General features: G+C 49.4%; 1 protein-coding gene across 1 annotated transcript in view; it reads right to left on the bottom strand.

The window, feature by feature from the left end:
• Window positions 1-26,723, bottom strand: part of DDX46 (DEAD-box helicase 46) — a 1,041,144-nt gene that overhangs the window by 960,152 nt on the left and 54,269 nt on the right. The window contains exon 2 of the mRNA XM_085617987.1: window positions 124-312. Coding sequence (XP_085474113.1) covers window positions 124-312 — 189 coding nt within the window. The remainder of the gene's footprint in view (window positions 1-123; window positions 313-26,723) is intronic.

Below are 26,723 nucleotides of genomic sequence, written 5' to 3'. Positions count from 1 at the left end.
TGAGCTTAAATACAATCAAAATTATCCCAACAGAGAATTTTTGTTGGTGTCTTCAATATTTTTGTGTTACAACATGCATCAAAACATAATGAAAGACAATGATTTAAGTGTCAGAAATCATACTTCAGGCGCTTCCTGTCCCTCGAACGAGATCTCCTCTTCTCCCTACTGCGTGACCTCTCCCTCCTGCGTTCCCTCTCTCTGCTTCTGGAACGGCGCTCATCTGTTCGCTTTGCTCTTTTATCTGCAGGAGAGCGACTTTTCGATCGGCTACCTGAACGCCCTCGTGAAGATGAACGCTTCCGATAATGCCTGCATTAATTTAAGAAGAAGTGGTCTTGATAATGATATGCAATCAGGTTTCAAAACATTTTTCCAACACAAGGGCTGATTTTAAATAAAGTGCAGTAAAAGATCTCATAAATGCATGAATTCTGCTGGTAGAATTTGAAAGCCAAGGCAAGTCTACCTTTCCATACATTAAAGCTTCTAGATTGCTTTTATTATTTTTATTTACACAAACCTAAACTACCAGCTCCTAAAAAATAAACCAATACAGGCTTACTTGTAAATAGTCATTTTGCCCAGCTTCTTGAAAATAAACCAGTACAGGATTATTTGTAAATAGTAATTTGCATCAGATAAATTAAATAAAACCAACTTTACATTGTTTGTCACTTCTATAAGTGCTGGTTAACATTGGAGTTATCCCTTTATCCTCCTACTAATCCATACACTCACATTATATTAGTACATGTTTCACGGTTTCCAGTCCTGTACTAATAACTGAACACTTTATTTTTCTTTCCTTAGCTCAGACCATCCTTCTGCCACATCTACAACTGGCAGTTGTATTACTTGAAGCAAGAAATGTACCTGTGTCCCAATTAAATCAAGCTTAAACAAGTATTAGACAGATGTTTGCACATCAAATATGTAAGAAATTAATGTCACTATTGATTTCAATCACAAGATTCTTTGGATTTGTCAAATTTTAATTTTCATAAAAGAAACTTCCAGCCAACATGTTTAGTCATTTGGGTAATATAAACCCACGACTTTAAATGACGAAAGACATTTTGGCTGGAACTTTCCTCCCATAGTTCATAGGAAAAAACTTGGTGTTCTAAATAGGTTTGGCAAATTGTTTCTAGACAGGTACAAATAGGTCAGCAACTGGAGCTTGTATATTGAGCTCGACGTCATGTGAAATACGAGTCCTTGGAGGAGTGTTAACCCAACAAGGCATTTCACCTGCTGACCTATTTACACCTTGCCTACATAACTTATCAAGAATTGGTCTGTCATTGCCCTCTGCGACCAAATCAGAAAAGGTGGGACAAATTATATGGCACCCACCACTCGGCCAGACAGTCAAGTCAGCAAGGCACATACCAAGCTATGCATTTGCCTCCACACCAGGTGCTTTTCTAGCCAATCTTCTCACATTCAAGGGCACAAGTATTTAGATAAACTTTCTTTGTAAAGGACGTGTTAACACCAATGATGGGAAGCTCATCCATAGGGCAAATCCTAATCTCAAACAGCTCATTTTATCTACACATAGTCCTGTACCAAAAAGGGAATCTCATTAGATTGTAAAAAAATGATTATCTGTTAGAAACGGTATGTGAGAGCACTGAAATAGTTATTTTATCTCATTAAGTCTGAAGACATTTCTTTCAATATCGGGTGATAGGATTTTAAACAATTATGGTAAAATGTCGGCACAAGCAGTTTAGTTCAACATAGTGAGACTGTAAGAATACGAGAGGCTGCAGGCGGAAGATAAAACCAAGTCAAAATCAGAAAAGTGTATTACGTGATCTCTGGTTACTCTGGTCTCCCTTGCCAATAAAAGCAGCAACTTCTCATTCAATGGTCTCTTTAGGTGTTTTGTATTTTTTTTTTTTTTTTTTTTTTTTTTTTTAACAGCAAGGAGTCCGTGGTGACTCTTTAGACCCATTTATGATTGATGCTACTTCTTCCGTACTCCCTAAATGCTGGAAGATTAGGGCACCCATGGAAGCTTGGGTGAATGGATTATGCCTTGACAACTGCCACAAACTTGCATTGGTGGATCAGATTTGCGTGAAATTATTTTTTTTTAAATGTGGCAACTTCTGCACTAGATTTAGGTGCATTAGGGGAATCTAGGGTAGTAGCCAATGAGCTTCTGACCCAGGGGTCATTCATTAAAATATTCTTTATTCAGTTAATAAAAGCCATAAAAGAACAAATTAAAAACACCAAAAACAAATGATTAGAGCAAGACAACACAACGTATACAGTTTGCATATATAGATTTCCCTAAAACCATATTAAAATAGAGGGTAAAATAGATATATAACTCGTTAAAAACACAGACTATAAAAATTCAGCTTATAGTATCAGTCAGTGGAAAAGAATGCCAGTGCATTTCATGAGGGACAATACAAATTCAATAGAGAGGGGTCACTACTCCCCTCTTCCTAAGTTTGCCAACACAAATATGACAGTTTCTGAAATTTCATATTCACTTCAGGTAACCCACCCTAGGGGTTGTACTAGCAGGAGCTGAACATGCCCCTCCGACTACTAATGTTCCGGCCTGTCCAGGTGCGGGGGGAGGGAGGAGGGGGGCTTTAATCAGCCGGCAACCTCTCCCGTGAGGGGAGCCAGATTTGCATACCAAAGGTGGTGGGCTCTTTGAAGCCCCCCCCCCTTACCTTGGAATGCTAATTCGCAGGTCATCCTGCAGGAGGGAGTGTAAATTTGGCCGAGCAGGCTTTGTTTCTGACCTCACAAGAGCAAAGGCCCCCACCCCTGGGAGTCAAACTCTACTGTGGTGGCAGGCTGTCTAGGACCAGTCAGCCAACACACTAGTAGTTGGTAGGTTTTCGGGTGGCACCATCAAGGTGCCCTCTGGTTGTATGTATCAATAAATCCATCACTGGAATCAGTGTGGGGCATATTAATTCGAGATGCTTAATATCAAACATCTCTGGGTTCAGCAAAGCCATCATGTAGCTGGGGAGCTTCTTTTCACCAGTGTCCAGCACATGTACTTACAATGGCTTCCCTGGTCACTTGTACCGGCAGTAATGGAACTGATCAGCACAGAGGCATATCTGCTCAAGCAGATATGTCTGCACAGGTATAGTGCACCCTGCCTTAGGGCTGTAAGGCCTGCTGTAGGGGTGACTTACCAACACTGCAGGCAGTGTCTGTGGGCATAACACACAGGGTTGTGTGCCAGGTCTTGTTTTCAGTTTTGTCTGCACAATGACATGCAGCCTGCCGTGGCAGTATGTGTTTGGTGAGGCGTCCCTTAGGGTGGCCAAATTTGTGCTGCAGCCCTTAAGAACCCTCTGCAGCCTCCCTGCCATATGAACCAGGGGTACCATGTACTAGGGACCTACAGGGAGTTCTAAAGGTATTGCCAATTGAGGACACAATTTTACAGTTTGGGGAAAGATCTGGCACTGGAGACCTGGTTAGCAGTAACCCAGTGCACTTCCAGTCAAAATCGCATCAAATACCAGGCCAACAGTGGGGGTGACCATGTCAAAAAGGGACACTTTCCTACAGCATATACACAACATAAAATTATGCATAGGTAAAAAGTGAATAACAGATGTTTTTTACTTCGGAGTTTGTCCTCGTTGTCTATTTCATTGCACTAATGGTGAAAATCATCCCTGCTATTCACTACTACCAATCCATAGTTCTATAGGTCATGCAAGTTTCCTTTTGAAGCCTCCTATGCGAATAACTGATTCTAAATCTGGTTATTCACTCCTAGAACAATAGTGGGAAACAAATAGCGGTTTTCCCCTGTTGGTACATCATAAATCAGGGGTGTGGAATTTATTAAAATATCTACTTGTCCATGGGGAAGGTTGCTTCATATAGCTACTTGTCCTGTAACAAAATCCACGTGTCACTTTGGTGTCATGTAGTGCGGCGACAAATTATGTCAGTAATCTCATTATATAAGAGCTCTGATTTAGTGTCTCTGATGATGCCAGGGCTCATACCATAGTAGTGTATGAATACTTGCAATGCCTTTCTGTTGCCACGTTCCCACAACTCTACATACTGGGGCTGAAGGTAGTGGTAAGCAATAGTTCCAGGGTTAGAATGCCCTACTAACTTGCATGTTTTAAGGGTTTTCAACAACGCTTCTCTAATATTTTACCATACTGAGAAATGTTGGAAATTTACTCCTGACAATGGCAGTTGTAAGCCTTCTTCCAGAGTTGGGAAAAAAGTGGTTGGATGGAAAGTGAATTTGCAAACAGTCAGATTTTCACATGAGCAAATCTACACATGCAAATTTGCTCATGCTAAAATGCAGTTCACACATATTTTCTATGAGTACTATTTCTTGTCCTACTTTTGTAAATTCTTGGGAATTCACAAAAGCCTTATACCTGCACTTAATACAAGGATATATACCTTGGATGCACTTTTGAGAATTTAATTGGGCCCCTAATTTAGTTTGACCATGACCTTTTGCGCTTATTAAAATTCTCTCTGTATCAGCTGGCTTCAATGTGAGGGTCAGCATTCTGCTCTTTCACAAGGAGCATATCGGCACAAAGTAGTTTTGTTCAGTGCCAGTAACCACTGTGGCAGTGTGTGCTTTTAGAGACCAAAAACAATTTTTGTTTTTGCCAATGTTTGTTATAATCGTGAGGCCCTGGCAGCTCCCACACCAATAGAGTTTTACACAAAAACTATGCCAAGGGGGGGGGCGTGTCTAAGATGGCGACGGAGTAGGACGTGCTTTCTGTCCCTCCGCCGCGATTGCTCAGCCTTGTTCAGCGCCTTCCCTGGACCCTGCCGGCTGACCCAGAGTTAGCGCTTTTCCTCCGGATGCACTAGAGGAGGTCCGGTGTCGTTTGCGGACCCGGTGGCGGGGAGGTGGACCCCCGGCAGCTTTGGGGCCTGCGGCGTGGCCGGACAGCAGGAGCCGGGAGCCTTGCGTGGAGACGCGGCTGGGGGGGGCGGCGCCATCTGCAGCGCCGCGGTAACGGAGCCGCTGTCTGCGGAGCGGGGAACAACCCCTGCAGAGCGAGATCCGGCACCCCCGCGGGTGGAGTGTGCCCTGCTGGACCCGCTGAAGTGCAAGAAGCGTTAGAGGAGCCTTGGGGCGGAAGGCGGACGGACCGACCGCTGAGCCGCGCGGGGGGCTGCTAGCCGGGACCACGGCGCGGATATGGTGGTTGCCTGTCTCTGCCCCAGCGGCGGACGATGTGGGGTCTGTATTGAGACTTCCCCCCGTTCTAGAGCGGAGTGGCCTGGAGGCCTGAGGCGGACGGGCTGAGCAGAGGCCCTGCCCGCGAAGAGTTGCGGAGTTGCGTCGAGCGGGCCGGAGGCCGGGACCTGAGGTGCAGCGCGGGTCCATGGGGCCCTTGGACTGGCCGGGCCCGCGGTGAGCTGTAAGATCTGAGGTGAGGTGCGGAGTGGGGCCACTGGACCGGGGCTCTGGGCTCGCGACTGCGCCAGTGGAGGAGTAAAGGAGGGCCTACCCAGCGCGAGGGCGTCAGGCCGAGAGTGGTGCAGTCTGCCTACGGTCTTGCACGGAATATATCCACCGCGCCGGACACGATGTCTAACAAGCCCCGCAAGGAAAAGCCGGGCAGGGAGGGGCCTCCGAGGGGAAGCGCGGCCGACGACGCCACCGGGTACCAGCGCTTCCCCCCGGCAGAAGGACGATGAGGCGCCGGCCACCAAGGCCTTTATGTTGGAGCTCTTCTCTGCCATCAAAGAGGACATCTCGGAGCTCCGCTCCCAGCTCACCTCGGATCTCAGAGAGGTGAGGAGGGAGGTAGATGGCATCGGCGAGCGGGTGGAAACGCTGGAGGAGCATGATCTGGGTCTAGCGGGCGACGTGCATCAGCTCCAACAGGATGTGCTTAGACTGACTGAGCAGAACCTAGATCTCCAGGCCCATGCGGAGGACCTAGAAAACCAGTCTCACCGGAACAACATCCGCATTCGCGCGGTGCCCTGGGATGGAGAGGCGGGAGACCTGCGTGGCTATGTGGAAGCTCTCTTTCTGCAGATCCTTGGCGAAGACGATCTCCACGAGGTCAGGATGGACAGGGTCCATAGAGTGGGTCTGCCGAGAGGTACGGGGGCTCCTCCTCCGGACATCCTGGTCTGCGTCCATGATTTTCAGCTCAAGGAGCATATTCTTCAGAAGGCGAGGGGTATCACCGATTTGCTATTCAGAGATCATCACCCCCAACTTTTCCAGGATCTGGCGGCGTCAACGCTACAGAAGAGGCACGCCTTTAAGCCAGTGACGACATTCCTGCGCGACCGTAACGTGGCGTATTCCTAGGGCCATCCCTTTCGCCTCATCTTCAGATGGCAGAATAGACTGGTCCAATTTAGATCCCTGCAGATTGCTAAGGACCTCCTTGGGTTGGACGACGCTGCCCCTTCTCCGAGGGATGGACGCTCACCATCGCGGCGACGACGGCGCTCTTCCTCCTCGCAAAGAGTGGGGCGACCCGCGGCGCAGACTAGGCCGGATCCCACGGCCAGCCAGCAAGAAAGAAATGGTGCAGTGGCCTCCGTGGTGAGTGTGACGGTGGCGCCGCCACAGGAGAGATCGTCGGCTGCTTGAGCGTGAGGGAAGGCTGTTTGGCGTCGGAGGGACGCCCCCCCTCCATTCAGGTACCGTGGGTAATTATGTACTTTTGGGGAAGACGCCCCGGGCCGGAGAGTGACTGGGACACTGACTGTTACCTGGGACCCCGCTCTCTGAGGGACTCAACACTAGCCCTCTCTGTGGAATTATTAGTTCTATGGGTTCTCTCTCTTTGGGGTTTGTTTGTTCTCTTATCCTTTGCATTTTGTCCTTCTTTGGGCCCTTGTTGGGGTGGTCTTGGGAGAGGGAAGGGGGGACGTGGCGGGGGTTGGGTTGGGTGGGGGAGGGGAGGGGTCAGTGGTGGTAGCCAGATGTTGCCTGGGGGTGTTGTGTGTGAGTCGCAACTTGCGGGGGGACTGAAGGGGGGGCTGGGGAGGGTGGATGTGGGCTGTCTAGCGGCGCGGGGTGGGATTTGTGACCTGCTCGGAGGGGGCTTCAGTACTGGGCGAGGTGGAGGGATGAGGGGCTGCTGTTGTGTGGCGAGACGACTGATGTAATTTGTATGGGGGGGGCCTGGAGGAGCTGGGGGACGCGATGTGTGAATAATGCCCGTTACCCTAGGAACTTGGAATGTGCAGGGGCTGAATTCTCCCCAGAAACGCCAAAAGGTCTGGAAGTACATCCTGGATCACCACCTTGATGTGGTTGGCTTTCAGGAGACCCACCTAGCCCGGAAGGATGAGTCCCGATTGAAACATAAGCAATTCCCCCTTATTTATAGGTCCTCGGCGGCTTCAAAGCATAGGGGAGTGGCCCTATTGATCCGCTCGACGCTGCACTTTCAGCCTCTGGGGGTCCGGGGCGACAGGGAGGGTAGGTGGCTTATTGTCAAGGGTGTGCTACTCGGTAAGACTTGCTCGTTCCTTGTGTTATATGCCCCCAATGTAATGCAAAATAGGTTCCTCCTGGAGCTGCTGCGAACCGTGGAGGAGGCACTCTTCGTGATGGGAGATTTCAATTTGGTATGGGATAAGGACTTAGACAGCTCTCACCAGCAGAGAGCAGAGGCCCGTCTCTTCTCCGTCGAGACGCACCGGAGGTTTGAAGAACTGGGCTTGTTAGATGGATGGCGCTCTCTGCACCCCCTCTCTCGGGACTACACTTTCTTCTCTCATGTGCACCACTCTTATTCCCCCTTAGATCATATTTATTATAGTCAATCCCTCCGGGGGTCCCTGAGAGAGGCAAAATCTTTCCTCTTTCTGTCTCTGACCATAGCCTATTCGCGCTGGCCCTTCAGTGGGCGCCGGAGGGGAATGCCCCGCGCAAGTGGTACTTTCCGGCTTCCCTGGTGAGGGACGAGACCTCATGCAAAGAGCTCCGTAAGGCGATTCGGGAATTCTTCGAGCTCAACCTTGTGCAGGACACCTCGGTTTTCACTACCTGGGACGCCTTCAAGGCGCCAATGAGGGGTAGCTGCTTGGCCCTTAACGCGGCTCTCAATAGATTGAGGACAACGGAACGGGAGGCGTTGGAGTTGGAACTCTCTGTGCTGGAGCAAGCACATAAGGCCAAACTTTCCAGACAAACGTTGCGGCCGCTGACTGCCCTTAGGGGCAAACTCCAGGCTCACTACAACAACAGGGCGGAGTTCACTCTCCTGAAGTTCCGCCATCTCTCCTACTCTCAGGGGAACAAGGTAGGGAGGCATTTGGCCCGCCAACTTCGCCATAAACGGGAGAGGGATTACATAGGGGGCGTTAGAGATGCAACTGGCATTGTGATGCTGCCAAGGCTCCCGCTCCCTCGTGTCTCTAACGAATGGAATGAACTGCTCTCCGCCCCCATCTCTAGGGAGGAGGTGCTAGGTGCCATCAGGTCCCTGAAACCCCATAAGGCGCCTGGGGCGGACGGGTTCACGGCCCTCTTCTACCAATCTTTTGCCGCTGACCTTAGTGGCTTCTTGGTTCAACTGTTCAATGCTATGGCCGACTCGGGGGTTTCCTCGGTCTCCATGGCGGAAGCGGTCATCTCGGTAATCCCCAAGCCTGGTAAGGACCCCTCTGCGTGTTAGTCGTATAGGCCGATAGCCCTGCTTAATATAGACGCCAAACTTTACTCTTCCATTCTTGCGACTCGTTTGCATGACCTGATGCCGGCTCTTATTCACCCTGTTCAAATCGGGTTTTATCAAGGGGCGTCAAACCCATGATAACACTAGGAGGGTGATCCACCTCATCGAGAAGGCCAACCGCTTTAACATCCCGGCGGTATTGATTGGTCTAGACATTTGACCGGGTGGACTGGCAGTTTCTATTCCGAACCTTGGAAGCATTTGGATTCTCGGACAGATTCTTGACCATGCTCAAGGCCAATTATAGCGTCCCCCCGTTCTGGAGTCACGGTCAACGGATATTTATCGTCTTTCTTTTCGTATTCGCGGGGCACGCGGCAGGGGTGTCCCCTCTCCCCCTTGCTATTTGCTTTGAGAATTGAACCCCTGGCGTTGGCGACACGGGAGCACCCGGACATACGAGGATTGCCCTTCACAGGCGAACAACACAAGATCTCCCTGTTTGCGGACGACGTCTTGCTCTCTCTTGCAGACCCTGCGCACTCCCTCCCCCATGTGCAGACGGCTCTGGCGTGTTTCGAGGCGATAGCAGGTTTCAAGGTGAACAACGACAAGTCTTATATTCTTAACCTCACGCTTACAGCAGCAGAGGTGGACCGCCTCCGACCGCTTTCGCCCCTGCCGTGGACCCATTCCTCTTTACTGTATTTAGGGGTCCACTTGACCCCCACGGTGGGGAAACTGTATTCGGCCAATTTCCCCCCTCTACTGGCTACAATCCAGGCTGATTTGAATCGCTGGAAGCCGTTATTTATCTCCTGGTTGGGTAGGATCCATGCGATTAAAATGACGCTCCTCCCGAAGCTTTTATATTTATTCCAGGCTCTCCCTATTGTCTTGGACAGCGATTTCTTTCGTCGCATAAAGACTCTTATGCTCCGTTTCGTTTGACGAGGGGGACGGGCTAGATTTTCCTTTGCCGCTCTCCGGCGCCCTCGGGGGGGGGGGGGGGGGGGGGGGGGGGAGGGTGGAGTGGGCCTTCCGGACCTGCACCTCTATTACAAGGCAGCGCAACTGAGGATATTGGTGGAATGGACCCAACCCCTCTCGGAGAAACACTGGCTGCACATGGATAGAAGTGTGGCGGGGCGAACGATATGGGACTTGGTGTGGAAGCCCAAGGGGCATAGGCCCAAGAATGCGTACATCAGCACACCTACCGGTACCACCCTTAAGATCTAGGATTCGGTTTCTGGAGATGAGCGGTGGACTACGTTCCCGTCGCCCTTTACTCCCATACACTTCAACCCGGCCTTCCCGCCTGCACTGCGAGAGGGGCCTTTTGATGACTGGAGAGAAGGCAGCTGCCTCGGTCTCACGCACCTGTTTCATGGCTATGCCCCGCTAACGTTTGCCAATTGTGGGCGGGATTATGGGGTCCCCCAGTCGGACCACTTCCGCCACACTCAAATGCTGCACTGGGCATTGTCCTAGTCAGTTCGAGAAGCGGCGACTAGGCCGTTCACCCCCTTTGAGGCCTTTCTTTCCCGCACCTCAACCATGCGCGGTGCCATTTCCTTTATTTACAGCCACCTCTTAGCCACTGCTATCTCCCCGAGACCGCGCTACATGGGCCTATGGGAGGACATCCTTGGTTGCGCCATCACGGGTGAAGAGTGGTCCCATTTGTGGAGGGACATGGCCAAGCATAATCACTCGGTGGACCTGCGGGATGCGCATCTCAAGACCATGAAGGACTGGTACCTCTCCCCCGCAAAGTTACACCGCATCTTCCCTAACTCTTCGGACAGGTGTTGGAGGGGCTGTGGTCTACTGGGGGACTTTCGCCATATCTGGAGGGACTGCCCGATTATCCGCCCCTACTGGGAAGAGATCTTGTCCCATATTAAGGAGATCCTGGGGTACCCGATCGTGGATTCCTTGGCTCACGTGTTGTTGGGCCTTCGGGATCCACTCCTCGAACATCAGACGCGAGCAGACAAAAAGATCCTCTGGCTTTGTGTGGGGGCGGCCAAGATAACCCTGGTGGCGGCCTGGAAGAAAAGGGAGGCCCCGGCGATCTCTTTGTGGCATGAGAGATTGTGGAAGTTGTTGAGCATGGAACGGATGGCGGACATCTTTCTGGGGAACTTTAAGAATTTCATTTTCCGTTGGGGACCATTGGTTCGCTTTCTTTCCAAGGGATTGCCGGCAGCGGTGTGTCCACCCTCGGTTCGAGCCCTCCATCTGTTTCAGGTATGAGTGTTGGCAGAGGATTGTAGTAAGTATGACTGAGAGCTACCACCACTGGGGGGGAGGGTGGGGTGGTTGGGGGGGGGGGGGGGTTCTTTTTTGGTTCATTGTGGCACCCCTGGACGGCGGAGGGGGGAGCCTGATCGTGCTAGGTTTAGAGTGACCAGCCCCAGTAGCTTGAACTCTGCTGAGCCTTAACGATGAGAGGGAGCTGGGCTCCTCTAATAGCTTTGTATTTATGGCCTGGATTTGGACCCTCTGTATTTTTGTGGCTTGTTGATTGGCAGGGCCGGAGGACTGGACACTCTTTACTCTCTACGGCCTCCCCTCATATTTTGCGTACCCCCTGCGAGGGAAGTTGTGCGGGATTATCGCATGTTTTTTCTTCTTCTGTTTGATTATCAATAAAAAAAACACCTTTGACAAAAAAAACAAAAAAAACTATGCCAAAACAAGTCACTCATTGACAAAACTAAAAAGATAACCAACAATTTCCGACCTGCTGACTTTACCAATGCTTGTTTATTTTTATTTCCCATGATCTTATTGAAACTGATTTTCCATTATGAATTTTGGGGGAAATACTAGCATGCACCAACACATATTACTAAATGATGCTGCAAAGAAAAGGTACCTGAAAGTTTACAGTAGTTTAGCAAAATGTTTTCCTGCTTTCATTTTTTAACCTCTTCAGTGCCCATGACGAGATAGTCTCGTCATGGAGCACGGTTGCGCTGTGCCCATGACGAGACTATCTCGTCATGAACCCCACCCACTAGTGCAACGCCCGGCACAGGAGGGGGAAAGGGCGTGGCACTGAAGGGGTTAATCAACGTTTTATTTTGAGAGCAAAGAATCATCAATCTTGCTTTCAAGCTTCTGCAAATATTTGCATCAAATCAGAGAGCATTCTGGGAGCATTAGATATAGCCTCATATTGCTAAACTTTGAAAATGTGTGTACACATTTTTATACTGAAACCTTTGTCAGTAGTGCAGTCAAGCTTACAACATTTACGTAGAGCACCCACCCTAATAATAAAGGCTTTCAATTAATGAACCATATATACAAGTTTGAACAGCATTCGCATACAGACAAAAATATTACCTTAACTGCCAACAGTGCCCTTCCCCAATTCATAATGTGGTACTGCACATTGGCAGCCAAAGGGTTTGTGCTGCAGGGGGGTGGCCCTACTTGTCCTAAGGACAAAATGCACATAAAAACTTGTTGCCCTTGACCCCAAACAACATGTCCTGGGCGTCTGGCTATAGGAATTCCACATCCCGGATAAATGAATTTCAGGCTGCTCTGACAGGGCTCTAGAGAGCCTGTCAATGTAGACCTGGCTTTAGCACAGCTTTGGGAGAGTCAGGGGGGGGGGGGGATAGGAAAGCATAGAGAGTAGCGGTGGTGGGGGGTGGCAGCAGGTCAGGTATTTGTTTTCTTCACATTTGGGACAGAGAGAAGAGACCATGTAATGTGTGGCTCCCCCATTATTCCTCATCTCCCGTGTAGCACCTGAAAGCAGGGCAGAAGATTTTGGGTGTTGGAACTGAAAGAAAACGTAAGCTTCAATCTGGTTGTCTATTTGCTGACAGTGAGAACTATCTTTGAAAAACATTCCTATTAATGACGGTTACGCCATCTATAATTCCATATTAACTGTAACAAGAAATGTTTAACATGTCTGAGAACCTCAACGATGCACTCCTGATTGAAGGTATGAAGAAGTTTGTAAAATAACAAGTAAAATTGTGTTTTATGTATGTTGGGGAAACTAATAAAATAGGTTTTTAAAAAAAAGAAATCTATAATTCCATATATACACAGAAAGAAAAAAATATGGCGAAAAAATCTTTCAAAACGTTACCAGACTTAAAAAATGTGTTGGGAAATGAGTTACTTAAAATGATATTACTGTCTGATAATGTTCAGCTAAAAGTTAAAGTGATTTATGAAGGGAATTGCTCTCCACTAACTTACTGTGACAAAAGCAAACGGGGGAAGAGAGATGGATTGCAATCTGCCAGATAGAAAAGAGGAGAACCATTTGAGAGCAGAAAGGCAGATGCCAAAATTAAAGAGGCTTGAGATGAAAGAGTAATAAGGCAAGATGGTGCACGATGCTTCTTAGGAGAGCTCCCGTTAGCCACCACTATCCCCCCGTGAAAACCAAGCTCTAAGATTTTGACCAAACTGCCATGACTGTGACTGATGCGGTCAGATGCCTGGAATTTCCTGAGACACAGCGACTAGGAGTCCTGTGAGCAGACAAAGTAGATATGGCTGGCCTGGACCCTAGGAGGCCTAGTGGATCGAAGATTGCGACTCACTAGAGTCGCACTTAGAACTGATGAGGAGGAGAGCATCAGAACGAGGGCCTGGGATTGTCTGTAGTTGAGGGAGGTGCGGAGGTGTGCACCCCCACACACACAAACACACACACCCAGAGGAGAATGGTACTGGAGCCCATGGTCATGTCTCTGACATGGCTGGGTCAAGTGAGGAGAGCTCAGACCCTCTGGGCAAGATATGTGGGCTGGGTGAGACACTCTGGGAGGGTCTGGAGGATTGGCAGCAGGGGCGGCAGACGAACCTTGGTGACACTTCAGATGGTAGGTGATTGGGATAATGCCTCAGGAGGTGCCCCTTCCTTACCAGCATTAACACCTAAGAGGAGGCTGCAGAAGGCCCCCCTAGTAGCCCCTCAGACATTACTGGCTGGAGTGCTGCCACGGATAAGGGGGCAGGGGTCTAGAGGATCAAGGGACCCGAGACTGTGCCACTGTCGTTATCTCCAAGAGCTCCTGAACAAACTGTTGCCCCAGGTCTGCTCCTGAACAAACTGTTGACCCAGGTCTTTGGAAAGAAATGAAGTACATGGGGTACATTTTGCGCCCCCTTCAGCCTGCAGTGATGAGTGAAGCGGCTCGGGTTGGAAATCGGTAGCTGGACTGTGGCAGCACTAGGAGAGGATAAGGGGCCCAGATTAATGACGTTAGGGGGCTATGACACTGATGACGGCTTTCTGGACTTTTGGGGTTCCTCCCGGCAGAGTGGGTAAGAACAAATGTTACTTACCTGTAAACTGTGGTTCTCCAGTATTGGTGTCTTTTATAGATTCACATGCTTGAATATTCCCAGTCGAAGTGGGAGTCCCATGGTAAATAAAAAGCAATAAGTCTCATGTATCTAGATACATACATAAACCATATAAGAATAAAATACATATCTAAATAAACTTTAAATAGTTCAAAATAACACATCAAGTCAAAAGTACTATAGGATAACATTGACACATAGGAAAGCATTGAGAACAAAGAATCACTTTACTGACATATCCATGTCGTTTTTATAGTCCAAACTCTAGCCAATCAGGCGCAAGCACCCTCTAGAACCTTCTCCTCAGAGGCTCAGGCCCTCAGATTTTCGTAGCACAAGAGTGACAAAAGAGTCTAATGAGGAGAAGAGAGCCTCTGAGGGGAGGAGGGTGGGTCGCATGTGAATCTATGAAAGACACCAATACTGGAGAACCACAGTTTACAGGTAAGTAACATTAGTTCTTCTCCAGTATTGGGGTGTCTTTCATAGATTCATATGCTTGAATAGAATAGTGATACCAAAGGGGATGATGGACGGAGCGTTAGAGCAAATCAAACACTCACCCCCAGTCAACTGATCTGGGTTTAATCCATCATCATTCTTTAGCCCACTACACCACCCCAGTTCAGACATGGCCATATGCAAATCAGTCTGACCCTGTACCTCATGGGAGCAGTCCAGCCCGAACTGCCAAGCCATGTCTTCCCTGGACTGGAAACAAGCATCCTGGGACCGGTTTCGGGTTCATAACCCTAGTCAACCAGGCTATCTTGAATCCAGTGGCAAAGTGAGCAAGGGTATGCTCAGACGTGGAGTCCCTTGCTCACTTTGCCACTGGATTCAAGCAAGCGTGACTGAAGATGGCTGAAATGACGAGGAACCGGTCCTAGGAAGCTTGTTTCCGGTCCAGGGAAGGCATGGCTTGGCTGTTCGGGCTGGACTGTTCCCATGAGGCACAGTTTCAGACTGATTTGCATATGCCCATGTCTGAACTGGGGTGGCAGAGTGGGCTAAAGAACGGTGATGGATCAAACCCAGATCTGTTGACTGGGTGTGAGTGTTTGATTGGTTCTGATGCTCCGTCCATCACCACCCCCTTTTGTACCACCTTGTTCGCCATAAGTTGGCAGGGTATGCTCAGACGTGAGTCCCTTGCTCACTTTGCCACTGGATTCAAGCAAGCCTGGCTGAAGATGGCTGAAATGCCAGAAACCGGTCCTAGGAAGCTTGTTTGCGGTCCAGGGAAGGCATGGCTTGGCAGTTCGGGCTGGACTGTCCCCATGAGGCACAGGTTCAGACTGATTTGCATATGGCCATGTCTGAACTGGGGTGGCAGAATGGGCTAAAGAACAGTGATAGATCAAACCCAGATCTGTTGACTGGGTGTGAGTGTTTGATTGGTTCTGATGCTCCGTCCTTCACCACCCCCTTTTGTACCGCTGAATAGAATAGTGAGCAGTACTCTGCAGCCTGAAGAGGCCTATCAACGTTGCATGAACTACAATGAAATTGCATGATAAAAATACGCAACTGATAACAACCCAAGGAGGAGGGAAGTAACAGAGGCTCACCTTATTTGAAGAGATTCCGAAGAACTGCTTGGCCCACAGCCATAGCCGCTTCATTGATTGCATCCAGGCAGTAGTGTCTCGTGAACGTGTGCCTGCTGGACCATGTAGCTGCCCGGCAAATCTGATGGATGGGCACACCAGCGAATAAAGCAGTGGAGGAGGACATTGCTCTCGTAGAATGCGCCCTCACTCCAGAAGAAAGAGGCTTGCCAGCCTTCTGATGGCAGAAAGATATCGCTGAAGAGATCCAACTTGCAATTGTTGGTTTGGTAACAATGTCCCTTACAGGTGCGCCCGTAGGCAACGAACAGTTGATCAGACTTGCGAAAGGGTGCCGTTCTGCTGATGTAAAACTTGAGACACCTCTTTAAGTCCAAAGAGTGTAGACTCTGCTCCGCTGGAGACTGCGGATGAGGAAAAAATGTTTTTAAAATTACGGGTTCATTAAGATGAAAATCGGACGGCACCTTTGGCATGAAAGCTGGGTTAGTGCGGAGGATAACACAGTCCGATTAGAATTGAAGAAAAGGAGGTTAGGATTGTAAAGGCGTGAATGTCACTTACTCTGCGAGTCAGTGCAAGCAGGAGAGCGACCTTCCATGTCAAAAATGTATAATCCGCTGAATGGATTGGCTCAAAGGGCGCCTTCATGAGCTGAGCCAATACGATGTTAAGACGCCACGTGGGCGGAGGACGCCGAATGGGCGGGAACATCCAGAACAGACCTTTAAAGAATTGCTGAATTACTGTAGATGAGTAGAGAGAGGAAGAGCCGTCCTGACTAAAGCGAGAGATTGCCGCTAGAAAGACTTTTAAGGTAGAGTGAGACAATCCTGACTGTGCCAACTGCAGAAAGAAAGGCAGAATCTGTGCCGGGGAGGCGTGCACTGGGAGGATGTGAACAGACGAACACCAGTGACAGTGACAGAAACGCTTCCACTTTAGCTTGTAGGTCTTCACCCTGGAAGGCGTCCGCGCCCTGGCCAAAACTTCACTGCAGGCAGGTGGAATGTTCAAGTGAGCAAATTCAAGGTGCTCAGGTTCCAAGCAGACAATTTGAGTGAACTGGGATTCGGATGGCAGATCCGACCGTTGTTCATTGTTAGAAGGTCCGGCCGAGGGCGAAGAAGGATGGTCTCACACTGAGAGAAGAGCAGCAACTCCGAAAACCATGCCTGCCGAGGCCACCGTGGAGCAATCAGGAGAATGTGGCACGGGTGTCTCCGCATTTTCCACAACACTCGAGGAATCAGAGGGATCGGCGGAAAAGCGTAGGCAAATATCTTGCACCAGTCCATTGAAAGGGCATTTCCGCGCGACCCTCTGTGGGGAAGCCAACTTGCGTAAGACTGGCATTGGCTGTTCTGTGGAGTTGCAAAGAGATCGAGGACGACTTGAGTGCGTCCGCGAGAATGTTGGAAATGCCGGGCAGGTTGACTGCAGTGAGCGTGATCCCATGGAGTATGGCCCAATCCCAGATCTTCTGAGCCAGCTGGGAAAGCAGCGGAGATTTTGTCCCACCCTGCTTGTTCAGGTAGTGCATGCTGGTGGTGTTATCGGGCTGAATGAGCACTTACTCCCCTTGAAGCTGGAGCCGGAAGGATTTGAGCGCAAGGAAAATTGCCATCAGTTCCAGTCTGTTAATGTGCCAGGAACGTTGAGACAGAGTCCATTTGCCCTTGATGGACAGATCTTAAAGGTGCCCGCCCCACACTTCCAGGGAGGCATCCGTGGTAAGAACGAGTTCCGGGGCTGTCGCCAGAAAAGAAGTTCCAGCTGCGATGTTGCGAGGACGTGTCCACCAGTGCAGAGCTTGAGCTATGCGAGCGGTTACGAAGATCCGGTCGCTGAAAGAACCAGAGACCTGACGCCATTGCTTGTCTAGTTCCTCTTGAATGGGACGACTCTTCAGTCTGCAATGTGGGATCAAAGAAATGCAGGAGGACGCCATCCCCAGAAAGGACTTCAATATGCGGACTGAAACGGACCGCTTTGATCTGATGGAAGCTGCGAGCTGCAGGATCCATGTTTGCCGATCGGCGGAGGCGAAAGCCATGGCCATGGAGGTATTGATGGTAGCGCCGAGGAACGTTCTGTGCAGAGCTGGCATGAGCTGAGACTTCTGTATGTTGACCGACAGGCCCGTCCTGAAGATCGATTGTTGTCATGAAGTCGTCCTGAGAAAGGAACTGAAGAATGTCCCTCAGCGTGAGCATGCGGGATGATTGGTCTTTCAGAAACTTGTTGAGGGACCTCAGGTCGAGGATAGGGCGCCACTCCCCAGATTTCTTTAATACGAGGAAGAAACGGGAATAGAAGCCTAGCCCCTTCTGTGTTTTCGGAACCACTTCGATGGCCCCTTTCTTGATCATAATGCTGATCTGATGGAAAAGCTCTTTGAGATGAGCTGGAGGAGGTCCGGGTGGCGGGGTGTTGCGAAGGAACTTGACGAATTCGAGGGCATGGCCCTTTGAAACGATATCCAACACCCAACGGTCTGAAGTGATCAATGACCAATTTGAAAAGAATTGGGAGATCCGTCCTCCAACTCGGGATGAGTTGAACTGAGGGGAGGGGGACATAAACAAAGAGTCATTGTTTTTTGGAGGAGTTCCCCCTATAGTTGGACTTGCCGTTGTAGGATTTACCAGTCTGTTGTCTGTAAGACTGTTGGGTTTGGGATGAAAAACGTTTGTGTCCTTGGTTGTAGGAGCGGTACAGAGTGGAATTGCCACGAAAGGAAGAGGTGGTGCTGCGTCCGCAAGCACCCCGAAAAGGCTGCCTTCTAAACTGGAGCGTGCCGAGGGAACGAGCAGTCTCCGTGTCCTTCTTGATTGTTTGGAGGGCGTCATCCACATGTTGTCCAAACAAGGACTCCCCATCAAAGGGCATATCGAGAATCTTTGCCTGGACTTCTTGACGAAAAGAAGTGGAACGAAGCCAGCCTTGCCTCCTTAAAACAGCTGCTCCAGCCAGCTGTCTAAAACCAGTGGAGGCAATGTCAACAGAGCAATCAATCTCTGAAGAAGCTCTTTCACCTTTGTGCAAGATTTTTAGGGCGTCCGCTCTAGAGGGCTCTGGAATGAGCTTAACGAAAGCCTCCATGTCCGACCACATTTGGCGATCGTAACGGCCCAAGATGGCCAAAGAATTCGCCGCCCTTACTGTTGTGGAAGCAATGGTAGAGAACTTCTTCCCGATGGCGTCCAGGCGACGGCCGTCACGGTCAGGTGGAGAGGAAAGTGGAGACGATGGATTCTTAGAGCGACGTTGTGCCGCCTGGGTGATGACTGAATCCGGCTTAGGCTGGGACACCAAGCAAGCAGGAGAAGAGTCCGGGGATTTGTACTTTATCTCCAACCGTGGAAGAACCGCTGGGATTGAATTTGGTGTTTTCATTAGTTTAATCCCTTCATTCCAAATAAAGTCAATGATGGGCACGGCCCGGACTTGTTTCTGTGGTTGTGATTTGAAGTCATATAGAAAGCAATCTTCCTCTCTCACGACCATGGGGAGATGAAATCGCTGCGCCGCTCTTTTCATCAGCTGATGGAAACCTGTAATGTCAACAGGTGGAGAGTTTGGAGGCGACCAAGGCAAATTTATTTGATATTCGTCCCAGTCGGCCATGGTATCGTCGTCATCGCCCTGGAGCTCTCAGTCTTCCGTATCCTGAAGAACGTCACCGTCACCCTCTGCAGGGGGCACTAGTGAAGGGGCGGATGGCGTGGACTCTGCCGGCACTGGAGGAGGAGTCGGAAAGTTCGATGCGTCACGTGGAGAACTATGAGATGAAGGTGGAAAGCGACGGTTGTAATCCTCCAACATAAATTGGAGGTTGGAGATGAGGGACAAAGGAAGCTGTGCCATAGGAACCTGTGCAGGAGGATCCTGTTCCTCTTCCCGATAGTAATGATCGTCCAGATCGTCATCTTCGAAATCCTGACATTTGATGAAGAGTTCAGATGGACTGCGAGCAGCCTGGAAAGTGGAGTGAATGTCCTCATCAGAAGCAGAGTCATCCTCGTTGCCAGAGGGAAACAACTGTTGCGGTGGCTGAGTGGCCGGTGGCATAGGAATGGAGCCCAAAACAGCGTGACGACGCTGAAGCAAGGATTCGTCACCAGGAGCAGATGTTGGCGTAGACATTGGCACCAGAGGCAGAGATGCAAAAGTTGACAACGCCGACGACGAGGCCGCCATCGACAAAGCCGCTGTCGACGAAGATTTAATCACCGACGACGACTTCTTTTTCATCGTCGATGAAGATTTGGACGTTGACGGGATAATAAACTTCTTCGTCGTCGTCGAGGATATAGGAATCGTCGACGAGACAGCCTTCAATGACACACATACCACTGTCGACGGAGAGTACGTCGACGAAGCCGTCGTCGACAACATAGGAAATCTGCTTGAAACCGTCGTCATCGTCGTCGACGAGGTTGAAGAAGCATAGATTTCATCGACGGAGGGACCGTCGACGAGCCCGTCAACGGTTTGGCACGTGTTTGAGCAGAAACATGCGCTGAAGGAGTCACAGACGCCGGAGAGTGAGATCTCGGGGGCGTTGACGTAGTAGCAGAATGTACTATCACTTTAGAAACTCCCAAAAGGTGATGCTTTCTCTTTTTTAGAAAGGGAGAGGGCAAGTCCTGTACAATACTACGCTTGGAGGAGACTCCGGTGCGAGCAGAAGCCACACTTTCCACCTCTGAGAGAGGATTATCTGCGTCCTTCAATTTTTGGAGCCACAACAGGAAGCGACCCTCCCTGTCCTTTAGAGTCTTCTGTGAGAAAGTGCTACAGATTTTACAGTTGCCCACCTTATGGTCGGGGTGAAGGCAGTAAATACATTTTTCATGAGGGTCCTCAGAAAAAAGTCTTAACTTCCCACAAGAAGCACAGGGACGAAAAAAAAAAAAACTTACTTGAAGACATGAGGAGAAGTTGAGGAAAAAATCCAAACCAGAGAAATAAACTGAGCAGAGCTCAGGGAAGACTCCCTTCACACGACGTGTGGTAGAAAATCTGAGTGCTTGAGCCTCTGAGAAGGTTCTAGAGGGTGCTTGCGCCTGATTGGCTAGAGTTTGGACTATAAAAACGACATGGATATGTCAGTAAAGTGATTCTTTGTTCTCAATGCTTTCCTATGTGTCAATGTTATCCTATGGTACTTTTGACTTGATATGTTATTTTGAACTATATAAAGTTTATTTAGATATGTATTTTATTCTTATATGGTTTATGTATGTATCTAGATACATGAGACTTATTGCTTTTTATGTACATTGGGACTCCCACTTCAACGACGGGGAATATTCAAGCATGTGAATATATGAAAGACACCCCAATACTGGAGAACAGCTGATGTGACGATTCGGCCTAGGCCTCGTAGAATGGACGGCTCTATTATATGCAGAGTCTTAGGCTTGAGTACGAACTGGTGGAATGATTTTGGAAAACTATCAGGTGGGCAGGGGCCCTAGACAGGGCTGCCTCTTATCGTCCCTACTATTTGGTCTGGCTATGGAGCCTCTGGCCGCTCGGGGTAGAACAGGGACTCCTTACAGGGGATTGGAGGTTATGGGTAGGCACCATCACTTTGCATTATATGCTGACGATCTCCAGCTGTTTCTCCGATTCATGGGGGAGGATTTTGAAGGGGCGAGAGAGCTCCGTGCGCACCTTGGAAGAGTTGCACGATTATCAATTAACTGGAAAAAATTCTGAACCTTCCCTACGGCGGAGGGCAGAGATAAAAGGTCCGAGGTAAGTAACGTGATGTGGGAATCTAGATGCCTCCCATACTTGGAAGTAAAAAATCTACAATGACCCGGTAGACCTGTTAGTGGGGAATATCGGGAGGGCTATCCGGGATATAAAGATTAACATGGAGTTCTGGGCGACCCTTCCCCTTTCGCTTTTTGGTAAGAGTCGCCCTCCTGAAAATGGTTGCATTGCCCAGACTACTATACTTTTTTGGAGTAGACTGGCGGGCGGCCTAGCACTCCCAGACTTTGAGGGTTAATATTTAGCAGCACAGCTGCAGTGGCTCACCCAGTGGGTGGTTGGGAGGGTCCGTAGAACGGACCACTCGGACCCTAAAGTGCCAAGCCTGAGTCTGCTGTCCCGCATCGTGTGGCGGATTACCCACCCCGGGGATAGCTCTGAATTTAGAGTGCTTCACAGGTGCTGGATCAGAAGCTTACAGAAGCTGAAAACTAGGTGTCCATACGCCCCAGAAATTCTCTTGGAATTTCTTATGTGACTTCCTCATGGGGGAGACTGGTGTGGGCTGAGAGTCTGGAGGCAGGCCGGAGTAACAACCCTCAGTGCCCTCTATGAAGATGGCTCGCTTCGATAGCACTAGGATTTACCACAGGATCACTTTGTTACCTAGAGCCCTAACTGCAGCAATTCATAACCACGGGGGGGTGTCAATACCTGGTTGCTTCTTCAGGGACTTATTAAGCAGTTCTTGTTTATATCACAGACTTCGCGATGAGGCGTTACCCACTCATAATACTCGGTGACTACGATGGGAGGGAGACCTAGGGTTCCCGATTGAAGAGAAAGAATGGAATGAACTGGTGGAGCGTTCCCCTAAAGTCTCCAGAAATGCACGGTTCCAATTAATACACTTCTACATAATCCACAGGGCATACCTTACACCTGACCGGATAGATATTTTCAGATACTGCTAAATGCCCACACTGAGGAGGTAGGGGCTGAATTTCTGCATATGTTTTGGAGTTAAAACCAAAGGAAATGATGGACGGAGTATTGAACATTGCAAGCACTCACCCCCAGTCAACTGATCTGGGTTTTATCCATCACCGTTCTTTAGCCCACTCTGCCACCCCAGTTCAGACATGGCCATATGCAAATCAGTCTGACCCTGTGCCTCATGGGAACAGTCCAGCCCGAACTGCCAAGCCATGTCTTCCCTGGACCGGAAACAAGCTTCCTAGGACTGGTTTCTGTTATTTCAGCCGTCTTCAGCCAGGCTTGCTTGAAACCAGTGGCAAAGTGAGCAAGGGACTCATGTCGGAGCATACCCTGCCAAGCAAAAAACATTGTTTTGGAGTTGCCAGAACTGGGTGGTTTTTGGAAGGCAGTGACTGATACCTTAGCAGAGGTGACAGAGGAAAGTTTCCTGCACTTCAGGACACGGTTGGTTGCACTGGTTCCCACACACCTTTAAGACCAAAGTGACCAGCACATTTTAAGATCTAGCACTCATTTTAGTTAAGAGGGAGGTTTCCAGGCTTTGGAAATCCCAGAGGGGGGCCCTCAGTAGAGGGGTGGAAAAGAGAGCTCACACGTTGGGCGGATTGTGACGCCAGAAGAGATTGGGGATCCATTGAGGCTGCCAGGGCATGGGAAGCATTGGAGACAGAGCTAATACACCCAGATACCTCATCCACTGAGGAGACACCAGATACCCCCTGAGATTGAATATGACACTTCCATTTGATGGGAGGAGTACCACTCTAGAGCCAGGTGGATTCCCTGGCGCAGGATGAGGGAGGGGGCCTAAAAGCTTAGACAATATGTATCGCCATGGGTCAATACCCTCCATCGTTCGTATGTACCATTTTCTACATTGACACTTACAGACTGACTCAATCACACGACGCACACGGGGAGGTGGGAGGGAGTAGTTTTCTATAATGTTAACTAGCACTTTGCACATTGGTGACCTCTTGTTTAGACAGGTCTAGTAAGATGGGTGCGGGAGTAAATTTAAGTCAATATGATGGATGCATATAATATGACTTTTGCATCGAACCACGATAATAGAGGGATAAACCTGACCATAGGGTGACTAATGCCATATATGTGCTATTATATACCAGTGCATTAATACTTGTGAAACATGCTCTTGTTTTGTAAAACAGTAAAAATCTGTTAAAAGAAAATGTAGACCAAGTTGGTAAGATCTTGGGTACAATTTCAGATACGAGACACACTCTGGAAGCCAAAATAAATGCAGTGGCAACTGATGTTGGCATGTTTAGAGCGGACCACAGAAAACTCACCTCAAGGTTAGTAATGAATAGATAAAAGCCAGCAATGATGTGGCCAGAAGTGAAGGAATTGCAGCTGTGAATGAGACCCGACAGCTGCAGTGACAATCACAATAGAGCGTTGCAGATACTGGTAGCTGCTAAAGGCGCAAGAGTATACAGATTGCCTAAGAAACTGGGAGGTCAAAGTGCAGAACTATTCCTGCAGAAACGGTTAATACAAAATATATTGGATGGTACCTCATCAACCTTCTTTACTGTGGAAAGGACACATCGAGTGGCGGGGTGCCCCCCATTTCCAGGGACCATACAATTACAAGACCCATGGTAGCAAGGCTACTAAATGAGAGAGACAAAGATATAATCTTCCAGGTAGTCTGAACTCATGTCCCATGAACGATAGAAGGTAGTCAAATACACTTTTTCCCAGACTACACACTGAAGGTGCAAAAGAAAAGAAACTACTTCCTCGATGTTATGGCAAAACTATGGCAAATGGGACTTCATGTGCTTTATTACATGCCACAAAACGTAAGTGTGCTCAAGGACAAGACATTAAAAAAAAAAAAAAAATTTAAATCACTAAGTTTAGAATAACAAGAAAATTAACAATGGCAGATCAGCAAAACCATAATACATTGCATAATTAACTAGGATATTATAGTTGAGGGTAAGCGGTCAACGATGTGATCCGGTCCACTTTAGTGGATATATTACCGTCCTACAACCAGTCTTGTATATTGACAAGACCTCACTCTTATTCACACCAGATGTGGTGTGGACGGGGTCAGAGCACAATGGAACGCCAGTGACAGAAGTATGAATGGTGAAACATGGAACCGAGATCGCATAGATGTAATGCATGGAAGAAAGCACGAGTCTCAGGGAGACCAATGAAATAACAAGCAGAGACCAAGAGTGCACAGGTGTTTGCTAATGTGAAAAGCTATAAGCACTCACAGAAACTGGTCTCGCAGGATAGCCCAGCCCTCTACGGAGGGCTTGGGCTCTGAGGAGGAAGGGATGGTGTGGGAGCCGAGGGCCCGCCCCCCTACCCCTGCAAGGTATTGGGCCTCTGGAGCGGGTGGTTTAAAACAAAGAAGGACATGGTAAAAGAGGCGAATGGGGAACACAAAGAGATAGGGATTGAGGCAAAGGATGCTAGATTAATTATAAATAGAAATTGTGCACTTCTCCCTCAAGTTAACAAGTTTCAGACAACATTTCAGTAGGCTAGTGGGAGTACTAGGACTGGAACAAGTTTAAAGGCAACGCTACAGGTGGACTATAGGGGTTGGGAAGGGCTTCAGAACTTTCCAAAGTTGGGTAAGTTCGTAATGTGGAAACACTGGGGGTGGGAGACTGGGACAACTGAATTTATGATGTTCATTTGTAGTCAAGTAAACCAAAGAGAGCAGGATGAAGGGACTGAGTGATGGCAGACAGTGGGATAATTGGGGATGGGTTCACCAAGACATACAATGATGACTGAGGGACCCAATGTGAGACTGAAAATTCTCCTATTGAATTTTTATGGCCTGGGCAATAAAAGCAAGGGAGGGATTGTAGCCCAATATATCAGGAGACATATCCCTGACCTGAAATTACACTAAAACCCGCATGATGGGGACAGAACGTAAACTCTTAAGAAGAGAACAATGTGTTCCATGCAGGTTTTACCTGAGGGTTTCAAGAGGTATCAATACTAGCTAAGAAAAACCCTTCCTTACTAGTGGCTAAAACTTAGTCTGACCTTGGCGGCTGTGTTGTGGGACAGCATGTATTAGGGGTAACTTCAGTTTCACCATAACTAATGTGTACGCTGCACCAAGAGTGCAAAGTGGTGCACTGGAGAAAATGTGTCCTATTCTACTTAAGGCGGATACCACCCAACATATTATAGGGGATGGCTTTCATGAAGTGACTATACAGGAAGGTAACAGGACAAAAACCCTGACTGTCTGTGAACCTAACCAAGCTTAACTGGCTCAATACGCCAGAGCTTTGGGCCTGGTGGATGTTTCAAGATTGAAAAACGCGGGGCGAGGCCGACTGCCAAGGGAGATGGCCGCACGGTAGCCATGCTCCGATGCGCCACTCCAGTAAAATCCGCCTAAATACCCGTCTCTCCGGCCCGGAGGTCCACTCCTGATTTTGCCGCGATCCGTGGCTCCGGCAGGTTGGGAAGGGTGCCTGTCCAACACGGGATGTCTGCTGCACGGCGCGCGCCCTTCACCACTCAGGGCGCGCGCAGTACTCGAAGACAGGGTTGCGGAGTGACGTGCAGGCCCCGGATCGGCAGCTGAACTGCGGGGCTCCGCTCCAGTACACCAACGAGCTGCAGAGCCGCCGGAATAAGCCCGGTTCACCCACAGACCACAGCCTGTGACCCCTGGGGCTGTTAGAGACTCCTGCTCTGGGGTGAATAAAATAAAAAAATAAAAAAAACGGCTGCTTGCCCTGGAATAGGCGACTGGTGCGTCCCTGGGGCCTGGGATAGGGCGTGTCCCCTGGCCCCATACAGTATTGATCCCCCGGGCATGGGGGCCTCGCAGCACAGGAAGTGAGCTCTCTACTATTATCCGACGTGGGGTTTCTGCAGCACGGTGCGCGCCCTTCACCACTCAGGGCGCGTAGACTACTCGAAGCCAGGGTCGCGGCGTGGCGTACGGGCCCCAGACCTGCACCTAACCTTCGGGGCTTCGCTCTGCTACATCATCAGGCTGGAGAGCCGCCAAAGAAGTCCCGTCCAACCACAGATTGCAGCCTGTGCCCCCGGGGGCTATTGGTGAGTCGGATCCGGTGGAACTGCAAAAGGCTGCTGCCCTGGACTAGGTGACCGCTGACTGACTGAGGCCTGGGATAAGGCGTGTCTTGCGGCCCGGCTTGGTGGTGGTCCCTGGGGGCACAGAGGCCTCCCAGTGCAGGAGGTGAGTGCCCAGACCCATGCCAGAGACTGCAACTGGAGATCATGTTACCAGTCCCGAAGGCTCAGGTCTGTGATTATTTGGGATCTAGGAGGGAGGAGCCCTTACGCCCCCAACCTGAGTGTTACTTCTTGAGGTGGACTGCTTTCATCCTCCCCCAGTCTTGATATCCGGGGC

The sequence above is a fragment of the Triturus cristatus genome, chromosome 7, assembly GCF_964204655.1.
Source record: "Triturus cristatus chromosome 7, aTriCri1.1, whole genome shotgun sequence".
NCBI lineage: Eukaryota > Metazoa > Chordata > Amphibia > Caudata > Salamandridae > Triturus > Triturus cristatus.
This window is presented reverse-complemented; position numbering and strand designations above follow the sequence as displayed.